The following is a 21,837-nucleotide window of genomic DNA, read 5'->3' as shown; positions in this document are numbered from 1 at the left end:
GATTAGTGTTAAAATAAATGTAAATGATTTGCGTCTTACGTCAGGTAATAAACAAATTTTTATTTTCGTTATTAAAAACTGTTGGACGCAACTGGCGTTTTGTTTTTTTAAAAGAAGTATTTGAAAGTTTTTGATGTGGTATCTTTTAATCCATCTTATTGACGTAAACTACTTTTTACATATATATTGCTTTAGTATTTATAAAAAACAAAAAAAAAAAACTTGTATTCGTCCCATGGCGAATCTTCGATGTACCCACCACCTTCTGCCACTTTGTCGTTGATGGATTTTAAAACTCGTCTATTAGGTGGCTGTAGAAAATTAGCAATAAAACTTTTGTACCAAGCTTCGATGTCTATTATAGGTTGTAAGTTACAAATTTTCGTCTATTGCAATCGTGTCTGTAGGCGCACCATGCCCATTTTCAACTAAAGGCAATCGAACGAGGCTAAACCATCTTAATAGGTTTCGCTACTTAGATATATTTACATACATACTTCATGGGTCCTGTAATGTGCGATATAAATGAAAGAATAATTTGGAGATCAGTTTACGGTGCTCTTTATCGTCATAGCATACGATACAAAAAAATGAAATGGTACAATTGCTTTTTAGGAATATTAACGATCTTGTCGGTGTATATATAATAAAGTAATGCAAAGAGGAGGGGGAAAGGAAAATAAATAAATAAACAAACCAAGTATAAAGTTTGAAAAAGAAATTGAATATATATTAAACAAAATTTAGTTAATTGAATTAAATATATCACTATTTATTTAAATTTTCTAATTGTTCTTTGCATAATAGCTAGCATGATATTTACAATTTCTATATTAAATTTGTCTGTCCGTAGTCTGCCCAAACAGCCCCTAAATATCACGTGCCTACAATACTTCTTAAATATCTTCTAATAATCCTGTACTTCTACGTTTTTTTGTTCCCAGGAATTTTTTAGGTAATTCCGTGTTCATTTGTCCCTTTTCATGTTTTATGACAGCAACAGGTAAAGGCGTCGAAAATATTTTATTTGATTTTTTACTTCATTTGATATTTTTGCCAACATTTTGGAATTAAAGAGCTTAAGTAATCTTCCTATGTCCATTAATTCTATCAAATATGTTCTTTTACTACGATATTTTAATTTATTTTCCCTATAGAGATGAATCACGATAGCTATTTTGCTTTTGAGCTAAAATATGATATATTGCACTTGATATCAAACAAACTGTCATACTCTATTTAGTGCCATCAACGGAATTCCCGTTAACGAGAACAATTAATTCAAAATGCAAATTCTATATCGAGTTTGCTCGACAAAGAGAACCGTAAACCGACCCCTGGTATCCTTCCATCAATCGGTAGTAAGTGCAAAAAAAATCTGCCGGCCGCTTTATCCGCATATATTAAATTTATTATTATTATTATTAATTTCGCCAGAGAAGACTAAACTCTTAAAAGCACTAGCATCTAAGGCTATCGGCTTTTATTAAAAACTCTACCGCACTTGAGATTCGAACCCACGACCATTGACTTGCTGCTAGTGGAGATTCCTCGCCTTCGGCTACTCAGGCGGATATATTAAATTTATAATCGCTTTGTTAGTATGATGATTGAATAATAGAATAGCATATCGTTTCAACTAATTAATTTGTTATTTAACGTCTTAAAGAGCTTGACAAATAAGTAACGGGCTTCTTTTCAGGGTACAGAGTTTTAATAAAAATGAACACAATTCAGGTAAGTTTTGAATTATTATACCGAAATTTAAGCCGTCGACCAACGCTCTTCAACCTTCAACACGAATTTCAGAAACGGAGATTAGCCTCTTAAGACCACCTGTGTGATTAGATTAGTCAACATCCTTGTTTCCTCTGCGTTTTTAAATGACTTCGTGTATACAGTGCCAATCGTGCAATTCTATATTTAGGTATCAAACTGACAGCATGTATGTCGATAAGGCTTGAGCCGTTTTCTTCTAAGATTTTCTAAATATTTTAATAACTGGTAGCCAGGCGGACAAACGTAAGTTTCAAATTAACTACCTCTCGGGAAAATACGTACATCTCCAAGCTTTGCTTGGGAAGACACCATTGCTTTGACCGCGTTTCTTTAAGTTGTGCGCGTATTGATAGCGTTTCGACACCATTACGCCAAAGAAGATTTCGGGCTGATTGTGTAAGTTAAAAAGCTTTAAGAACATTTTTCACCATTTCTTTCGTAAACTGAGATCTACAAGAAAACATTCATATTAAACGTCGTCCTGAATAAAAGAGAAAATGGAATGATAAGTCTATTAGTTGCAGATGAGCCCTCATGGTTTAAAATAACCAGCAAGATTTTGGAATTTGAAATTTAACGTATTGAAGGAGAGAGTGTTTATTCAATCAAGTGCGGAATAATAATTGTCTCAACTGTTTAGCTAATTGGACAAGCTACCGATGATTTAATGGTTCGTTTAATGCTTAACAAAGCTCCATACCAGCAGCAGGGGATTACTAATTTATTAATTTATTTAGTGTGAAAGTAATAAGCGTTATATTTGAGCTCTAAATGCCTAAACATAATTTTGCTGCACTTCCTAACGAAATAGGGAATATAATTAGTGTCAAAAATTATCATAGACCAAAGATTAGGTTTTATTTTTGCGCATTGAGCTTTTTTAAGTAAAGCTAGGTCCGCGCTAGATTGCATTAGGAGGTAGCCTAAGAGCTTAAGGATCCTAACATTACAAAAAGGCTATACATGGGCTTAGTTAGACCAATCGGGTTTTAGAAGCCGGCTTAATATAATACTTTGTACCGAAAAGTCCAAATACGGCAGCACTTTAAAGGCAAATTTACGACTAAAAGATCCACTAGCTTAGTTACTTTTGGCATAATATTTATATTTTTAAAATAATATCTCTTGATTTTGCGCTTCTCACGCAGTTAAATTGGTCCTTAGCTTTTTGTCTGAAGGAGATTTCAGCGTTTCCTTTCTAGATCAATTTTCTGATTTAGTCCTTATCGCTCGTGTTCTACAAGGATTTATTCTGGGTTCAAATTTGTATTCGGTTTTCTGCTCCAACTTTACAAAACTTAATGATTCAAGGTCATGAAATTTCTGGTTACATTAAGTACTTGGGAGATATATTAGACAAAAAGTTAATCTTCCTCAATCATATTTAACATATTGAAAACAAATGCAATAGTAATAAGCAGAAACTCTACGTGGGAGTACTGTAAATAAGATCCCTTATGTGATGTCGTTTTTCAATCAATTATATGTCTGTCCAGTACAGTATAATAGACATTATTAAAATTTTGCAAAAATAGCAAAATAAATTCTTGAAGAAGAGGTTAAAGTCGTCTCTCTAGAGAGTTTTATTACTGGGTTGTGAATCCATTATAAACAAAAATTATGAAATTACCAAAAAAAAAAATCATACCAAATCGTTACTTATCTAATGACGTCAACTTTTTGTAGACCCTAATAAACAACCTATTTTTCAAGCCACGCTGTGATATATAACTTCAATCGGAGGCTTACATTTATAGATTTTTATATTCCACGTACGTCGCATAGATTGCGTACATTCTAATAACTTCTTACTTTTTTGTATAAATAATGGTGTAGGAATCCATAGGAATACACGTACTATTTTTAAATCAATAAGTAAATAGTTCGTGCTAATATATCCCGTTCGCAAATAAAGCTGAAATCCAAACTTCAACTAAGTACCAAATAATATGATATTAATTAAAGGTTGATGTGACGGCTTTATTACGTCACTTATTGCAATAATAACACAAAAATCTTTTAATCGATATCAGCATGGTATATATCCTCTTTCTCACTGTTTTAATGTCCTTCAACTTCAGAATAAAATTAAAATTATTTACTTTCGTTCACATTTACTTACATTTGTGCTACTTAACAAATCATGCAGAAAGACTTTTGTATTTAAAGCAGCTTTGTGTAATTTCTTTATACATATGTTCGGTCCATCTGCTAAGCGTTCTAGGAAGCTGATTTAAATTTAGTTATTTTTTATATATAAGAAAAAAAACCACAGGCTTAAGATGTTATGGTCAAATCGGATGCTGATTAGAAGTTTATATGTATTATACGGTCCACGAGAGATACAAAATGGGAATGGTCGAAAACTACAAAAAAATAATAGCTTTTTTGTCACTTTTGTCACAGGAAATTTATATTAGATCCCCAAGAAATGTTAGAGAATTACAGCCGTAGGCAATAGTCATGTTCGACCATATAGCTATCTGCTATAAGAATTCTTACATTCCAGAAACCGACAAGCAAATCCAATATTTTTCACATCAGTTTTTGTTTAATGCACTCCTCAATTCCAGATAGAATGAGCGAAAATATGAAACACCGTCGGAAAAACTTACTTTTACCAATAACTTACGTCCAATAAATCGATCTAATATTTGACTCAATAGTCATTTATTCGAACGTCCGTAGCTCGCCTCACGTTTTTTTATTAAGTGGTCTTAAAGTATATCATACAAACCGAAAAAATGATACAAAAATCCCTGCCTTAAAAGCGATTGATGTCTGAACTTATAAAGAATTTTAAGATTCGTGCAAGTGCAGTGGAACTGCCTCTAGACGTAAGAGCAAATTACATAATATGCTTTTCTGTTCGTTTCTTAATGCAGTTACTTGTTTTTTCTTTTATTATTATTTAATTCGTCACGTTTTGCAGAATTGCATTTACTGACAAATAATAAAAACGTTTGTTACAAGTTTTTGCAATTGGACATACAACATATTTGATAAATTTTCTAATATATTTTATAAACGTAATTTAGCGTAAGTGTGCATTTTTATATGAAAGCCAAATAAGCAATAATTTGAAAGAAAGAGCGCTTTTCCTTTTGAGTATGTGTAACCATTTGTAATTTGATCTTTATTTATTCATATTAGAATAATTATTGTTGCCGGAATATTTGTAAAGAAATGGAAATTTAAAAGTTCATACGTTTTACGGTAATCTGTTATGTTCATGAAAGATTTTGTTTACAAATTTTATAACAAATTTAGCATATTTTCATAAAAGTCGAAAACGTTAATGTTTAAAAAAAGAACTCGAAATAAATAAATGATGGATAAATTAACGACCATAAGGGCAACTTTATGTATTTATGGCAGCCGATGTATTTGCCATTGGTCGCTTGGCAATGCCATAATGGATAGTGACTGAGGAAGCTGGTGTCTCATAAAAATGCTTGTTTTAGATAAAGGCAAATAAACTTTATTAATAATAATATGTTTAGGTGATATACGACTCGGTCTTACGTGGACTTGCATGACTCTTTATAATCGCCCTCAGGTTTGTTATACTCCAAAGTTACAACCTGAATGGCTGATAGTTTTGGCTTGTATATCCATCGATTGTATATGCATTACGACAACTGTCATTTCATTAGCTCCCAGACCATGGCTTATGCTTGTTAGGTGAGTTTCACGGCAGCAGTTTTATTTTCTCTGTCCGCGGTTGTTTTTCGCTTGGGATTTCATATTAAAGAAATCGTCGGCAGGCCTATCAACTGCTTAACACGTATAAAATTAGAATATCCTATATACTTTTCGTATTGGCTTTGTAAATAACAGTGGTATGAGAACTCCTTGCAGAAAAAGTATGTCTACCACAGTTTTAGAATATAAGAAATCTGTAAATGCAAGTGTTGACAGTTGGGAATATTTTATTTATGTTCTCAACTATCAGATATGGTTGCGTTAGGTTTGCCCTTTTGTTTTCATTACATTCCAAAAAACCATATATATATGTATATATGTTCTCGATCATTCTCAGCCGATTTCACCATGTCAATCTGTTCGTCTGCCGTTTGTCGTTGGATTGCTTATGGTCGAAATAATTACGTTATAAAAATGAAGCTATGCATATACGTTTAAGCGCATAATAGCCAAAAAGTGTAACTGATAATTCTTCTTTTGATATTAGTTTAAAATCCATAAAGGCCCTTTTTAATCTTAGTGAAAAATTGCATTATATACCATTAAACGTGTCCATAAAAGAAGGTAGCCAAACAGAAACTTACTATCAAAAGAACAGCTGACCGAAAAACTAGTATGTACATTTCCTGAAGCCAGCAGTTAGTCGATAAATGGACACGTGTCCATTTCATGAAGCATTTTGAGTGTAACTTCCTTAGTTGTTAAGTATAATAATTAATTAAATACGTTTTAATGATAGTTTCATTAAGAATTTTTGTTTACAAGTGGTCAAGTGAATAACATTTATCTCTGTAATATTCTTCGCTATCTTAATAATTAATTTTAGCGTTTAAGACGCTAATGTAATAAAACTAGTTATTTTTGAACGAAGTTCAATTTGTTGCTTCAATAAAACGCGTTTTTGAACTCAGTTGTAATAGGAACAGGAGATTTAAATATATCACCCATCCTAAAGTTGCTTGCTTGCTTTAAATTTTAGAGACAACTAAATGCAACGATATTTCGGTTTTTGGCAAAGCAATGATTTTATAGATAGAATTCTAATCAATAATTTATACAATGCACGCATAAAAGGATCGCCGTACCGCATTCGTATTAAAAGCAAAAGAAATCGCCAGTAAAATCTCACTTCAATTTATATGAAATATTATTACAAAAGACAAGTGATGTCTATCTTTGCGAAAGGGTGAAAAATGCAGTTTGTTTTTAAGTGTTCACTAAGTAGTTAAAGGAGTGGTTGATCCAGCACAGATAAAATCTTTGTAAAAAATACAAAATAACCAAACAAAACATTAAATTCGCTCACGGCACACGAATATCCAACATCCAGCCTGTTTCTCTAATTCGATTTTCATCGTTTGTTAGTTAGTTGATTTACAATATTATTTATTTATTCACCTTTGGTTTGTCTAAAACTATCCCTTTGAACGAACGATCGATAATGTATATCGATGTATTGTGATTTCTCGCATATTCTTGATTCGTCTGATTTGCTCGCAGTCACTAAACTGTGACTATTTTGACAATTGAAAAATCGAAGAAAAATTAACAAAAACTATGAAAACAACCAAGAATTTTCTCTGTTTTGTTTTTTTATTAATTTAATTTTTTAATGAATTACATTAATACCCAGAAATTGCATTCAGCCTGAGACATTCACAATAACATTGTTGATAGAGCCACATATATGTTGAATAGAATCACCGTTCTAATAGTCCAGGTAAGAGATTCATGACATTTTGACTATTAGATTAAAGGGATAAAGAGCTGGAATGGAAGGAATGTGATAATGCACTAACCGGCGAAAGCCGACCATGAAGTATCTTTTGCACGTTGGCACTATCCAGAAAACATATGAGGCTCATAACAGTGATGTAAAGTATGTGTCGGGCACGAGACTTGTTAAGCCATGTGTTAAGGTTACTAAGCCATTCGATAAAATGAATAGACATAAAAACTGTCCAATTTATTATTACCTTGCTTTATATATGTTTTGCGCACAATTGCGATTAAAATTTATCTAAAAAAGGTAATAAGTGAAAGTTATGTTAACTTGTCGTGAACAACAGATGTCACTATTCCCCAATAGACACAATATAAGTATGAGGTTTACCTAAATAAGAAAGTACAACATAAGCTGACACGATTTATTGAGCTAACTGAAGGAACACGAATAATTTAATATTTCACCGGATTCATTTAGAACAAACATTGCCAATAGATTTAGATGATTACTCAACTTACCTAGATACTTTGAAGAACACCGTTGAGTTTGATTTTTAACGTGTAAAATTTCAAGGTACTCGTAGACAATTTTGCCACAGACGGGTAGTAGGACAAAGACAGAGTAGATTGAAATTTTCGTAACATTTCAATATTTGAATTACTGGCTGTTCCCCGCAATTATTTGGCATAGGTCCATTTGTTGCAAGATACTCTTACATAAAACACAGCTATTCTTTAGATTAAGCTCCGTTGCTACCCTTTAGCTTCTTTGTAAATCTTTCGATATTAGCCTTTGATACTCTTCTTTGGCTTCCAAGAGAAACGCTTAGCCAGGTTGCAGGTAACAAAAATTGAACCCTTTTTTGTCGAGTATCTGATCAGTTCTAATAAATAAAAGCTTTAAAGCCAACAGCTAACGTTTATAGGAAGCACCACGAAAAGATTACCTGCAAAAAAGTGCTTAAGAGTGCGCTTCAACGCTGCTACAACGAAAAGTCGAAATAGCGGATAGCCACAGCTGTAGCCAACCAAAAGTCTATAGTTAAAGATCTGGCGTACTTGAGCATTTAGAAGAGTAATTAGAGTAACAATCATATGTGCTATATGCGTCGCGATTATATAAGCATAGGTGCATATGTCGAATGCGTTATAAAATACAACACTCCATAAAGAGAGAGAGAGAGAGGAGAACTCAAATTGAACTGAAAATATATTTCAGAGCTATTTTTTAAGCCAAGTATTCTTCTCCGCCAGACCTCCAATAAAAGTTGACTCACTCATAATATCTGCCATTTAACCGAAGCAAATATAGCTCTTGTCAGTACGCCTTAAAATTCTAATAAATAATGGAATGAAAAAATTCTGGGAATAATATTAAGAAAGCCACATTGTACGGTAAAAAAATGTGCTCAAAAGCATTGCCAAATGTCCTTATCTTCGTTACATAACATTATTTAACTGGCCTTTTATTACTGATTATTTCATCAAGAGCGATAGATATGAAAGTAAATTTTTCTTCCAATCCACACACCATCACCTGCCACCTAAATACCACTTTAATGGCCGTAAACAAGATTTACAATCTAAATCGAATTTTCGAGTTTGAGAATATTTCGATTCGCAGAATCAATTAAGAATATCAGAATCTGTTCACTCGCCATTTGCGGTTTTGGAGCGTAAAGAGGATTTTCATATGGTATATAAGTATTTGAACAGAGAAAGGATGACAAACATGTGTCAATTGGACATCCTATGCGTATTACGTGCGTTAAGAATATACGATTTCCCTTTTTCTTTTCTATATTTCATAACCTTTAATTTATTATGAAATATTGAAATATTGTTTTCGTTTATATAATAAATAATAAAAATTTATACAATATATATAAAAAACATACTCGTTCAAATTCTACGTTTAAATAATTTCTCTTTTTGTTTCGGTTTGCAAATCTATTTCTTTTTCTTCTCAGTGTGATTAAGTGCCAACAACAATATTAAGCATCTGTTTGATTACAATTCATTCACATCAGAGTCAAATATGTTTTCGCTTATACCGTTAAGTTAATGTATAACAAAAATTTGAAAATTAATTCTATCATCTAAACTATATATTGAAATTTGATGAAATTTTGTATGACCATTCCGAATTTCATCTTCTACGGCTAAATGAAATTTCAGTGAAATGTCTCCATCCCAAGTCAAGAAAAATGCATATTTTCAGAACTCGTATGTTTTGCAAGCGATTTTTACGGTTCAAACGAAATCTGATATTCTGAAATGGGCTGGACTTGAAAATCTCTATATTGAAAAGAAATAATTGCATTTTCATAGAGAAATTAATTTTTTAAAAATCTTTTAAATATACTTTCGATTGTATATAAATAAATGTTTTCAATATTTTATTGTTTATACACGAAATTTTTCTATACACTTATGTATGTGTGTATGCCAAATGCAAACATGCTATTTAAACTTGTTATTGCTCTCATTAGCATCTACTGCGGGGAGAAAGCCATTTGTAGAGATAGCATTGACAAGTTTTGATACAATCACTGTCACTGTCATTCATATGTGAAAGCTTTGTCGCTGACGGTTGAGGGGGAAGAAGAGAGAAAACCTTTCATAATTCTGTACAGATGCTCTGTGATTTTTACTATGTTGGTGCATTCCGTCCGTATGAATGAAGATATGAAGTGATTTTTTCGTGACTTTCTGGACCACGATGTATAGAAGATATAAACGAATAGGTTTTCAAATCCGTTATAACACTCCAAGAACAAGAAATTCTAGATCTCAATTGTAGCAGGGTTTCACGGCCTCCATTTAAAACCTTCAAGATAACTAATCCACTAGGTATACATATATGAGAGTTTATTAAACAAAAATTCAACTCAACTAATTGATGCAAGGCATTTATCTTGAATAAACTTGCATTCTCTGACGATTTACTTAATTGATCGTGCAAGAAGGACGCCTTCTGCAGACTTTATTTTCGAAATTTGTAAATAAATCAGCTAATAACGCTTAGCCTTAGTCTTAAATTACTTTAAACTTTTTTCAAGTAAAGAGATATGTGTTTAAAAATATTCAATTTGCTTTCATATGTCTGTGTACATTAAAGTCGGCAAGAAAATTGTATTCAATTTGACCTGGGAATCTCTTATGTTCAACATATGCTTGCGTTCGTTATATGTTATATTAAAAGTACATTCATGACAATTGTATAAATGTAAGATGCTATGTAAATGCACTCATTTCATAATCTACAGTAGCTCAGTCCATATTTGATGCGTGTAAGAGATACATATGTACCTATAACGTAATATAAATAAAATATGACATAAACAAGCATTTAAAATAGCACATACGTACATGCACACGAAAAACCAATGCATTTAATATAAGCTGTTTGAAAGGAACTTGTAACGACGTAATTGAAAAACTTATTAAACAAGTAAAGGCTAGATTCCAATTTCCAGAACTAAAATTTCAAGTAAAAGAATTTTAGATCAAGTTTACTGTTTATCTATTATAATGTTGAGAAGTCTAATTTCAATGAGTGGAGATATACTCCATATGCGATTAGGTAAATGCGCGTTGTCTATATTCTAATGGATTCTTCTTGGAGATAACAAATGAATCACTCAATTGCAACGAATTACGTGTCGAATTATTGAACGGGTTTAAAAAACACATAATGTACGAATAGAAACAATTTCTCTTAAATTATACTAAACAATTGTTTATTCACAATAGATACATATGTTTGCCTATACAAAAGCTCTTAAACGTATCCTAGAAGAGATGATTTTATAATTATGCTTAAATTGTATATTTTTTGAGCTTAATATCTATAACGCCACAAACAGTTTTTTGCGGTCAACAGTATAAGCCCTGTCCTTCGTTTTTTTCAATATAGTGATAACAGTATTCTTTTTGAGACGGTGTTAGACCCATGGTATCTACCTCCGTTTTGAATTGTTCCACACCTCCCACGCCTACCAAGTAACCATTCAATTTGGTGGCTACATAAGAGGTTCTTAAAAGTTTCGAATTAAGATTAAGAGTTTCAGAAAGATCACGGTGACCTTGTAAACGATATTTTTGATGATAACTAAAAAGTAGAGATAAAGTAAATATTAAGACGTTATAATTTTTTTGATGCTAATTACTTACTCTTCTGCTGGATAAAAATTGCGTTTGGGTGCTATTTCAGTGGTAATAACTTCGGGAGTACGTCTCTTTCCTTCCTTAGCTTTGGAAAGTTCAGCAATTTGTTTTTGTTCGTCATCGTGGTAGAGTATTAGCGACATGTATTGCCTCTTGATGACGGTGGTTAAGCCATATTCGTGATTATTCCAAAATATATGTAAAAGCTGTTGATACGATATCACCGTAGGATCATAATCAATTTCCAAGACCTCAGTATGATCGCCTCTATAGGTGAAAAGATCACGTTTGTCAAGAGAAGAAGAAGAGGAAATTGGATTAGTTTAACACTGATTATCAAAGCAACTTACAAATTACGGTACGTTGGCTGATCCTTTGTGCCACCGGCATAACCTACTGTGGTACGTAGAACACCACGAGTGCCTCCGTATAGAGATTCCGCGCCCCAAAAACAGCCCATACCAAAGGTAGCTGTTTTAAAGGCTCTATCCAGATGATGCACTGGTGCTATATTCAATTCTTTTTGCTCATTACGTACAATGCTCTATATAACATAAGAAGGATAAGATGAAGAGATAAGAAGGAAGTAAACTATAATTAATCTGAAAATAATTACTAATGATTTTTGGTACATTTACAATGCTTTGTATGACGATGTGAAGTGAACTAAATATGCAATGCTTCAAATCGCTTTGATTTCCTAAAACCAGTGCTAAAGAACCGACAGCAATCAAAAAGTTAAAAGTCGCCATAGTGCTTCACTGAACAACACACGATTAAAAATGCCGAAAAGTATTAGATTCTACCTGAATGAAACCACCATCTTCACGTATTTACATTGAAATACTAATTAGACATTGGATAACGGGGTTCAACGCACGTAAAGTTGAATTGCAAAATCAATCTTAATACTCTCATTTCTCAGTTTCTGTTTAGGTCAGTTGTTGTTTGAAGTAAACACACATGCACACGTATACAGACGAGCTTTGCATGGCTTGCTTGCCTAAAACGAGTGTGAGAGAGTACATCATTATTCTATTGAAAAATGGAGAAGGCCAAGGTCGTGAAAAAAGAGAGACAAAAAGAAATGTAGTGTGGAAGAAAAAAAAGGAAAATTAAAATATTAAAACTTAAAAAAAAAAAAAATATTGAAAATAATTTAAAACAATCACAACTGTTCGATTTACTCCGAAACGACTTAGAAGACGTGAAATCATTTTATTCTTTGGATTTTCTACAGTTTTTGACAATTACTCGGTACGCGATTTTACTATTATTTGCTTGAACGTTTTACGTTTTAAGGTGAGAAACAAACTAATTGTGAAATAGGTTTTCGTACTGAAAGTTTGTAATGAAAGCTTTCTTCGATTATTGTTGGAGAAGAATTGCGTTTAAAATAAATCATAGAATTATTGAGTAGCAGGTTTATCTTTATATTAGATTCACTTACCAAATCTTTCAACTGCGGCGCTTGAATGTCTTCAGCGTTTATAGACATTTTATTGTTGTTTTCTATTTTAAACTCCGCGTAGCTGAAAGTATTGCAAAAAACTGTCGATTTGAAACATAACTAACCGATTTTTATACTGTTGATAGCTCGAGCTTTCGCTATTAATTTTCTCTACACTCTCGAGCCACAAGCTTTTTATTTACACAAATTTTCTATGAATTTTGAATATAAAAATTATGTTTTCGTGTTCATTTCTATTTATGAGGCTTGATCTTGTGAATCTTTTTAAGCAAACATTTCATTTATTTGGTTCAAATTTAATTCTACTTAAACGTAATATGAAGTCCAATAAAAACATCTGAATTTTTATTTCTTTCGGATTATCGGTGACATAAAATCCAGCTACACCAGCTTTATGCAAAGTAGACTGTTGATCCCGCACTTTCTGATCCAATAATGAAATCAATTTCATATCGGTTTCTTGCAACTTCCTTGTATGCTTTATTCTCATCAATTGCAAAATATGCTGCAACTCCTCTTGGTCATGTATCTTTGAAATCCATTCTTGTACCTCAATTTGATATTCATTTTCCACTTGTTCTCGCAATTGATGCAAATGTTTTTCCGTAACATGCTGTATCTCCATTAGACCCTTAACAATTTCGAATATGGTGTCATTGAGCAAAGAATTTGCCAATTCCGTGAGAAGTTCATAGGAAATACGGGATTGATACACTCTGAAACGGTAAATACATTTCTTTTTCTTTTTTACAATGTTTCCTACACACACTTAAACTTAATAAATTATTTACTCCGGTAAATTGGATTGCATTTGCTTCAATTGGTCGACAAGAAAATACAATTTTCTTTGAAGATATTCAGGTGTCATATTTTCTTCTGTAACATTTGTAACAGGAGATTTTTTACAATTTATTTGATCCATTTTTTACATTTTATGTTTATATATCTTCTAGTTTGTAGTTGACTTCATCTTGTTTAATATTTCATTTCGGGTAATTGTTTATTCCTTTTGTAGCATGGTTGCCACGATTTTTAATTTTATTGTTATTTAAAACAAACACATGTAATCAGTTATTTATCACGTACTGTATACGTACACAGTATGGCGAACTTATTAATAATATTTATCTATAAAATTTGATAACTCTCAACGTAAGGAAACAAAAACAAAAAACAAAAAAAAACAGTATTGATCCGTAATTTTTATAAATTTCGCTTTATATGTTTTGTGTAAAATAGTAACTGGTACGTAAATTAATAAGAGTTTCTAAGCAACGAATTGGAAAAGTTATCTTCCGTACTAACCTTGAGATCATGGCATCACATCAAGAAAAAAAAAATATAAATATATATATATATTACAATTTTTTGTGATTTCCAGATGAGTAGCACCCATGTTTAAGTTTTCACATTATTTAGCACACTTCGTCAATCTTTTAATCAATCAATTAATTCAGAGAATTCACTACGCGTAGGCGAAAAAAAATGTCATGCCGTCTAATGCATGTTTCCCTGACTGAAAAGAAATGATAAATATAGTAAATTTATATATTTTAGTCTCGTCTAAATCGGATCCTTCCCATTATTTTACAACAGTGTAAGATTGACTATTGCGAAATATTAAATGTTCTGCAAAACATCAACCCTTTAGACTAATTTTCTCTTCATTTCGTTTCTTTTCTTTTTTTGTCTGATTGACCATTCAGGCAAAATCGCCTTAAACAGCGGAACATATAGTTGTCCGGAAGAATTGTAGGTAGGGAAGAAGAAAAAGCTAAATAGTATTAGTGTACGTTCGGCTTGAAAATGGATGCATTTGGAATAATGGGAAAGATAATTGATGATAGATTGTTTCAAAGATCAAACCTACCTTTGGTGGGAAACTCTCTTTTATACCTGAGGAGCATTTGTCCTGTATATGCCTATTAATAAGCACAACACATTCCGATGACGCTTTTTTGTATCGCTTTTAAAAAAACAAAGTCCTTAAGTGCATCCTTCCATGTTCCGAATACATACGTTGTTCAATGAAAGTAATTTTGTATTTCCTATCCCTTAAGAGGCAGTATTGTGTATCAGTACCGTTAAAATTTACCATATATGCCCGAACCAATTTAGATATTGCTACAAGATGACAATTCGTTCTTATCATGCATCATTTACTTTGTAGTCTGATGCTGTAGTATCGCTTGTTGGAGAAGAACGAGTGACATAAGATGCTGTCGTTTGCCAATACAATACAATAAATATAGTTTGATAAATTTCATAAATACATAACAATATATAGCTCAACACGACAGGATAATGTAAAATTCTTATTAATATCTGACTGACTTTGCTCGGTCAGTTCGACGGAAACGGAAAGAAAAAAGCCAACCTTGAATTTAAAGCAAAAAAATAAACAGTTATTTTTTAATGACAATTAGTTTTATTGACAAAAAATAAAAAAGTAGCATACATTTTTGCGAAAATAATATATATCAACTATGTGGAAGCTTGGCATTACTATTATTTTTCTTCTTCTATGTTTTAAGACATCAGATGCTTATACATTTTTACTGAGTGCCGTAGGATTTCTCTTTGTTTTATAGGAGAGGGAGAGAGTAGAAACTTTTTGAGTTATATTTCATAAGTATAAAGCTTAATACGGTACTTTAGTTAACACGTTATTTTCTCATAATAATTTACAAAGCACGACAGTGAATCTGAACTAAGTTCTTATAAGGAAAAATTCAATCAATATATTATAAAAATTATAATTAAAAGGTTAAATTGTCATTCAGTACAAACATAAAAAGAAAAAAGTCATTAAGGAATAAAAACTAAGCGATTCTATTAGAATCGTTGTTTTGACACTTAAAAAGTTCCTAAAGAAACCAAAGAAAACAATAGTTTCGGCATAAAGACCAGAGCACAAAAATGTATACTGTTTCCAAAGGTCCCAGTAAAATTGTGGCCAAAACACGCAGAGGTAAGGATTCCAGGACTGCTCTTCCAAAATGAATTCTAGTCGGAAGACTTCTTTAAAGGAAATTTGTAAACTGTTATGTCATAAGGAAATATATATGAGCGATATTTATTGAGGTATTATAAAGAGAGCAACGAGTGACAAAGAACATTGAATGAGTGAAATACAGAAACCAAAAAAAAAAAAGAAAAAAATTAGGGCTGTAAGTTATGTTCTATGCCGGTTGTTTTTTATATTAATTTAAAGAAAAACACTGAAAGAATTCATTTAATTTAATAATTACTGTCGAAATCTGTTTTCTTTAAAAAAGTAAATATTTTTATATATGTGTTTTTCCACACCTTACAGGTTTATCGCAAAACTTTGAAAAATTTGAAACAATTAAGGAAAGCAGCAGGCGCAATAACGACTCAAACAGCCCCGAAAAGAATGTGTAAGTACAAGCGAAACGTTGTAGGAGTCGAGAAGACATATGCATACATATATATTATGAACTACTGCATGTTGTTGTACTCGAATTTTCATTTGAATAGATTTTTCTATTACTTAACATACGTAGCATAAGCGGAGATAAAAATTGAGAAATGAGATAAAAGAAATATAACAGATATATACTACCGGCGCTGCGTAATAAAAGAGTGAGAGAAACAATAGCACGTGATTTCATTTAATAAGTTTATTCTTCGCCTAAACAATATGAAAATATGTAAATATGCACTATTTGTACGTCTTACACTTCCATTACATTTCATATGTTTTTGCATATCAGCTTGTGAACTTGAACATCTACATCTGCATGTATAGATCATATGTTGTTCGTAGGTTTATATAAATTTTAGATTGCATAAATGCATAAAATTGAAAAGTAAGAAGAGCGAAATATTCTCCCAAGACTAGAGACATTTAATTTTGCTCTTGTTCTGATCAATCAGATTGCTGTTACATAAATTAACTGACTGACGACAACCATCTCTTGCATATAAAAATTAATAGTCAGAAATGTTTGTTTTTCCTCCTTTTTGTTTTTGTGAATTGCAAAGATCATAATCAAATTAGCAATAATATATACATAAATATTATTTCATTTATTGTCATTTAAATATAATAAAGAAATGTAAAAAAATTATTGTTTTATTTATGGTTTAGGTCGACCCTCTGAGAATAGAATATATACATATTTACCTTCTATTTTAATTATTTATTTTTTTTATTATTCAAACAAGTAAAATAAATTTTAGTTATAACATTTTATATAAAACAAATTCAGAAAACAATTCAATATTCAACAAGAGAACATTTAAATTGTAGTTACACTATATTTTATATATATCTATACGCATGAAGCTTGATTCAATTTATTACTTATACAATGTTATAGACACATAACATATACTGATATGCACATATATTATTATTTAAGCGCACGATACATTAATCAAGACCAGTCAAAACTCCGAATATACTAATAAACGGCAGCCCGTCTAAGTAACTCTAGCCAAGTTGCAATTTAGTGCTCCCACATAAAAAGTGTAACAACAATAAAAGTAAACCGTGCCAAACCGTAGCAACAGCAACAACATATTTTTACTAAAATTGAAATTTTGTTTAAGATTTTTTCTTATGTCTTTATGTGCAGTATAGCTGCACTGACCGACAGGCTAATCTAGTCCGTCTTATACCAATTTGAACTATTTGAATGAACATCGCTTCATGGCTGAATTGATTGCTTGCATCATAATTAAGCAATTGATGTCTAAGTGCTACTTGCGTGATTGTCAATAAATTGATTGATTATCCGCAAACCTATTAAAGAAAGAAGCAATTATATGATCCATCACGCCTTATATCTATTACAGATAGTGTTCGCTTTCAATGAATTTAGCTTTTCGTTTTTAAGTTTTGTGCCACGATATCATACATACATCAGTCGAAATATCTGGCGTCAATCTAAGAAATTATTTATCGAAAACTATTATATATTTAAGAGTGGAAGCAAAAAAGGTCCCTTTCAATTCATTGTAAGTTTTTTTTTATTATTTTAAACGAGCACTGAAAAAATTAAAAGTCGGAATTAGGCTCTTGTGCTACCAAAGAACATTACACCTAACTTGTTGTTATTGGAGTCTCTAATGTGCATACGTTCGATACAATACAAATATAATAATGAACTGAATATGCGACTGCAGTAGTAGCTTACGAAAATGTAGATCAAAGAAGCATTAAAATGCTACCCACTGAGCGGCACTGATAACATTTGAGATTTGATTAGAATTCAATCTGGTTTTTTAATTCAAGTTCTATAATTTGCTTTGAAATCTCTTAATGAACATTAAACTAATTATATTTATTTATTGTATTTGGTTTTTCAAATTCAAATTCTGCTTTCAGTGTTCCGCGGCCAGTTTTTCAAACCAAAAAGTTTTATACCCACACAAAGATTGTTGAAGAAGAGGCTATTACGCCCCAACATGAGGAAATCATTAAATACATAAATGATTGTAAGTTACAAACTTTGATAATATTGCGCATAATTGATAATTCAATGAAAATGTCATTTCGTATAGCTTGGAATATAGTCGTAGCTCAAAATCCGTACGATCGAACGCCGAGTAATCTACCCACAGCTGATGCCAATAACAACACCGGTAACGAACATTATGATAAGTGATATCATGTTTATAATGAGTTAAAAGTTTCTCTCTTTCTCTCTCTCTCTCTTTTTCTCTCTTATGTTTCACTCACAGCTACCTCCCTGGCTAAGGCGTATAGCAGTTCGGCACAAACGGCTTCTTCACTTTACTGCGTTGAGCCACCTAGTCCAGTTTTAAGCGATTTCAAGCCTTTTGATCTGGAATCATGGTGGGGTCGTCGCTTGTTTAACAATATCACAAAAAGTCTGTGAATTTATTTTTCGCATTGTTGCGTTTAACTTTTCATAAGTATAACTTGGTACTTTTAAGCTTAAGTTAAAATGAAAAAGAAGGAAAAAATCGCTTGCAATTATTATGCATGTATTTGAGCGTGTGAATCATTCAACGCTTCCGGCATAATCCTTTTTCCCCATAGACTATCTCTTTAAGGCAACAATTAGTTATTTTAGTAATTCTTCCTCATAAAACTTGATATGTTAAATCGCCTTTTGCTTTGTTTTGTAAAATTTTACATTTATTTAAATAAGTTTCAAAATTTAAAACCCGATACCTTTTTGCCTAATTTTATTCTATTAAATTTAATTGAAAATGAAAAAAAAGCAACGAAAAGTAAAGATGCACGCATAGACACAACGAATCTTTAAAGTGATCTTTTGTTTTTATTCTTGCTTAGTGGAAATAATAATAAACGATTCATTTACTTTGACTAACCTTATTGCTGCAAATGCATTGAGCCCGTTCGCATAGCTGCAACCTTTTTTAATGAATTCTTGCAAAGTTTTGATTAAACTGTTTGGCGTCGTGCTTGACGTCGTGATTCTCTTTACGTTTCCTCATCGATCTTCTTTTATTATTCTCATTAATGATGCTACTGCTCTTGTTATCGTTAATATTGGTAACTACGTTTCTTATTATTATCGTCACTCGGTGCCCGAATTAACTACCAAATCGCCTGAGTAGTCGAGTAGGTAAGAACCAAAGTCAATTTTCGCGGGTTTGAATCTCAAGTCTACTGAGTGCTATGTCGGGTAAGGGCGTAATACTAATCGATTGGACACACATCCACTGGGTGGCGGCCACTACCTCCCTATTTTTTCCTCGTTCCTGCTCTTCTATCTTACCGTCCCATGTTACACGAATAGGGGACGTCTCCCGAATGTGCAATTCACAGTAAAAAATTAAAAATAAATGATGACGTCATATATAAAGGAATTTTCCCGCGATAACTAAATTGTCCTTTCTTGTGAAGTGTAGTCCCCTTCGTGTATGCGAGTATTAAAATGATTTAAAAGATATAACCACATTCCGTACATAACACTGTTCGATTATATTTTAACAAAAATCAATTTTATCCGATAATTGGAAGAGGTCTGCAGGAGGTGCATGGAAATCAAATATTACTGATTGCTGATAATCGGAGTACACATCGTGCTTAATCACAGCTAAATTTTTATTCTTGTTACTTTTCCGTAAATAAACTAACACCCATGTAAGAGCTTATAAGTATTTAAGACACTGCTAGCTTATGTTCGACTTAATGCTGGTCTTGGATAGTCTGCATTTAAAGTTTTAAAAAGCAAATTGGCGAAAGAAACAGCATACGAAAACTTGTTCTTAAAGACGATCTTCAGATTACAATGGAAATTCTTTCCTCCTATTGCTTCCAGTAATATAAAAGAGGAAAAGTGTAAACGAACGCACTAAAATAAATAATGGATTTAGGAAAAGATTACAAGCCTAGAAAAAAAAAATGATAGGATTGATTATGATAGCTATTTCTTTTCTTTTTACATCAAAACAAAAGAAGAAACGCGATGCGAAATGGTTCGGATCTGATCACTTCTTCGGCCACTTCCCATATAACACTTCATTTTAAAAAATCATTACGGGAATAACTGCATTAGGACAGGGCCTACTATTTAATACCCTACATCACTATAATGTTTTAACATGCTTTTTGTATAATTGAAAATAAAAAAATATAACAAAAATAAAAAATAAAATATTTTTTTTTTATTTTACTCATTTTTTTTGAATTAAAACTATATGGCCTCGTCATAATATGTTATGCTTATGTTTAGCTTGTTTGAATCAATAAATGAATTTAAACTATATGAACAAATACAATATCATTTAAATTATGCCAACGATTCTCATAAGTAACCGCGCAATCATCCAAAAGGAAAAAAAAAATTTAAATACTTGACCTGATTAATAAATTCTGCGAGTGTTTCTGAAACTTAATCCGGACCGATTTTTTTTTTTTAATTAGAGCAGCACTTATAGGAATAAAAAACATTTCATTTAAAGTACTCTCCATCGTAAGCTTCCCCCTTTTTATAATCTCGCTGTCCTTCATTGTGAGGGATGTTAGGGTAGTTAGTGCAATTGGCTGTACCATTGATAACCACGCATCCTTTGACTTCTTGCGCTTCCGCTATTTCAGTGTGTTCATTTTCCATCACGCGCCAATACTCAACGACGCTTTCCTTTGAATCAGCCAGGAAAAATAATGCTTCCGTCTTTGCTGTTTGTTTGTCATAAAATTTCACTGATCCAAAGTACTCAAAACTTCTCTTGTGTACATTTCAGCGGGATGACTTAGACTATTAAACAAGGCTTAACGATAGTACTTTTGCATGGAGAGGTCACCATCTAATGAATGTTAGCGGACGTAATAATGTCTAACGCCATCTCTCAGAAAACTTATCTGTCCATCTGGAAGATGGGAACTTGGTAATGTTTGTTCCTGTATTCTGTGATACTAAACATATATGCATAGACAAAAAAAAATGTATCTAGGATTTGGATTTTGGAATCGTTTTCAAAATTATATTTATTTAGAATATAAATTACTTCAACCATTATATTCCTATATAAACTTACTTTTCAATAATAAAAAAGTATCGGAGAGTAACCTTTTCAAATCAAAAGAAACTTATCTCAATTAAGATTTCACAGAACTTTGTATAACCATATGTTTTTCCTTTTCGTCCGCTGGTTTCTCGCTGCGAAGTTGCTGTATTTAAAGTCATGTGCCTGTCTATTATATTGGGCATACACTTTTCTGATGGCTGCTGCGACATCCAGTTAGCACATGTAAGAAATGTGGTTCTGCGTTATAAGGTGATAAAAAAAAATTGTCTCTCACAAACGAAAACCTTACTTACGATGCTTGCAAAAAGCTCTTGCAGAGGGCTCGAATCGCTTATATAACGTTGAGGTATAAAATCCAGTAAGTAATAATACACAAAAGTTACACATTATTTTCCGTCATAAAAGCGCGCATATTAGAGCAATTTTTATATACGATGGTATCTAAAAAATAGACCTACGTGATCGAAATTCGGTAAGGTTGATTTCAATGT

At 32.0% G+C, this 21,837-nt stretch overlaps 3 protein-coding genes and 1 pseudogene across 12 annotated transcripts; 2 read left to right on the top strand and 2 right to left on the bottom strand.

The window, feature by feature from the left end:
- Positions 1-5,110: 5,110 nt before the first annotated feature.
- On the top strand, positions 5,111-5,666 carry LOC119632607 (annotated as a pseudogene).
- A 5,238-nt stretch (positions 5,667-10,904) lies between these two features.
- On the bottom strand, positions 10,905-12,977 carry LOC119631565 (peptide methionine sulfoxide reductase). 10 transcript variants are annotated; one of them, XM_038023899.1, is made up of 4 exons: positions 12,012-12,179; positions 11,742-11,923; positions 11,386-11,646; positions 10,905-11,323 (listed from the first exon to the last, which is right to left on the bottom strand). In XM_038023899.1, the coding sequence occupies exons 1-4, from the start codon at positions 12,129-12,131 to the stop codon at positions 11,089-11,091; spliced, it is 798 nt and encodes a 265-aa protein (XP_037879827.1). In that variant the 5' UTR covers positions 12,132-12,179; the 3' UTR covers positions 10,905-11,088. The 10 variants fall into 10 exon arrangements, with proteins under 10 accessions (XP_037879827.1, XP_037879831.1, XP_037879825.1 ...); XM_038023903.1 differs by lacking the exon at positions 12,012-12,179 and adding an exon at positions 12,830-12,977 and having other exon boundaries at positions 10,919-11,323; XM_038023897.1 differs by having other exon boundaries at positions 10,939-11,323; positions 11,730-11,923.
- Positions 12,978-13,109: 132 nt separating this feature from the next.
- On the bottom strand, positions 13,110-14,148 carry LOC119631567 (gonadal protein gdl). The gene is made up of 2 exons (XM_038023907.1): positions 13,642-14,148; positions 13,110-13,566 (listed from the first exon to the last, which is right to left on the bottom strand). Exons 1-2 carry the CDS (start codon positions 13,770-13,772, stop codon positions 13,128-13,130), a joined length of 570 nt encoding a protein of 189 aa, XP_037879835.1. The 5' UTR covers positions 13,773-14,148; the 3' UTR covers positions 13,110-13,127.
- Positions 14,149-15,503: 1,355 nt separating this feature from the next.
- Positions 15,504-20,235, top strand: LOC119631568. Its single transcript, XM_038023908.1, has 5 exons — positions 15,504-15,821; positions 16,167-16,251; positions 18,207-18,316; positions 18,383-18,463; positions 18,563-20,235. The coding sequence occupies exons 1-5, from the start codon at positions 15,770-15,772 to the stop codon at positions 18,718-18,720; spliced, it is 486 nt and encodes a 161-aa protein (XP_037879836.1). The 5' UTR covers positions 15,504-15,769; the 3' UTR covers positions 18,721-20,235.
- The last annotated feature ends 1,602 nt before the right edge of the window (positions 20,236-21,837 follow it).

Source organism: Glossina fuscipes, unplaced genomic scaffold (assembly GCF_014805625.2).
Source record: "Glossina fuscipes isolate IAEA_lab_2018 unplaced genomic scaffold, Yale_Gfus_2 1, whole genome shotgun sequence".
In the NCBI taxonomy this organism is placed as follows: domain Eukaryota; kingdom Metazoa; phylum Arthropoda; class Insecta; order Diptera; family Glossinidae; genus Glossina; species Glossina fuscipes.
This window is presented reverse-complemented; position numbering and strand designations above follow the sequence as displayed.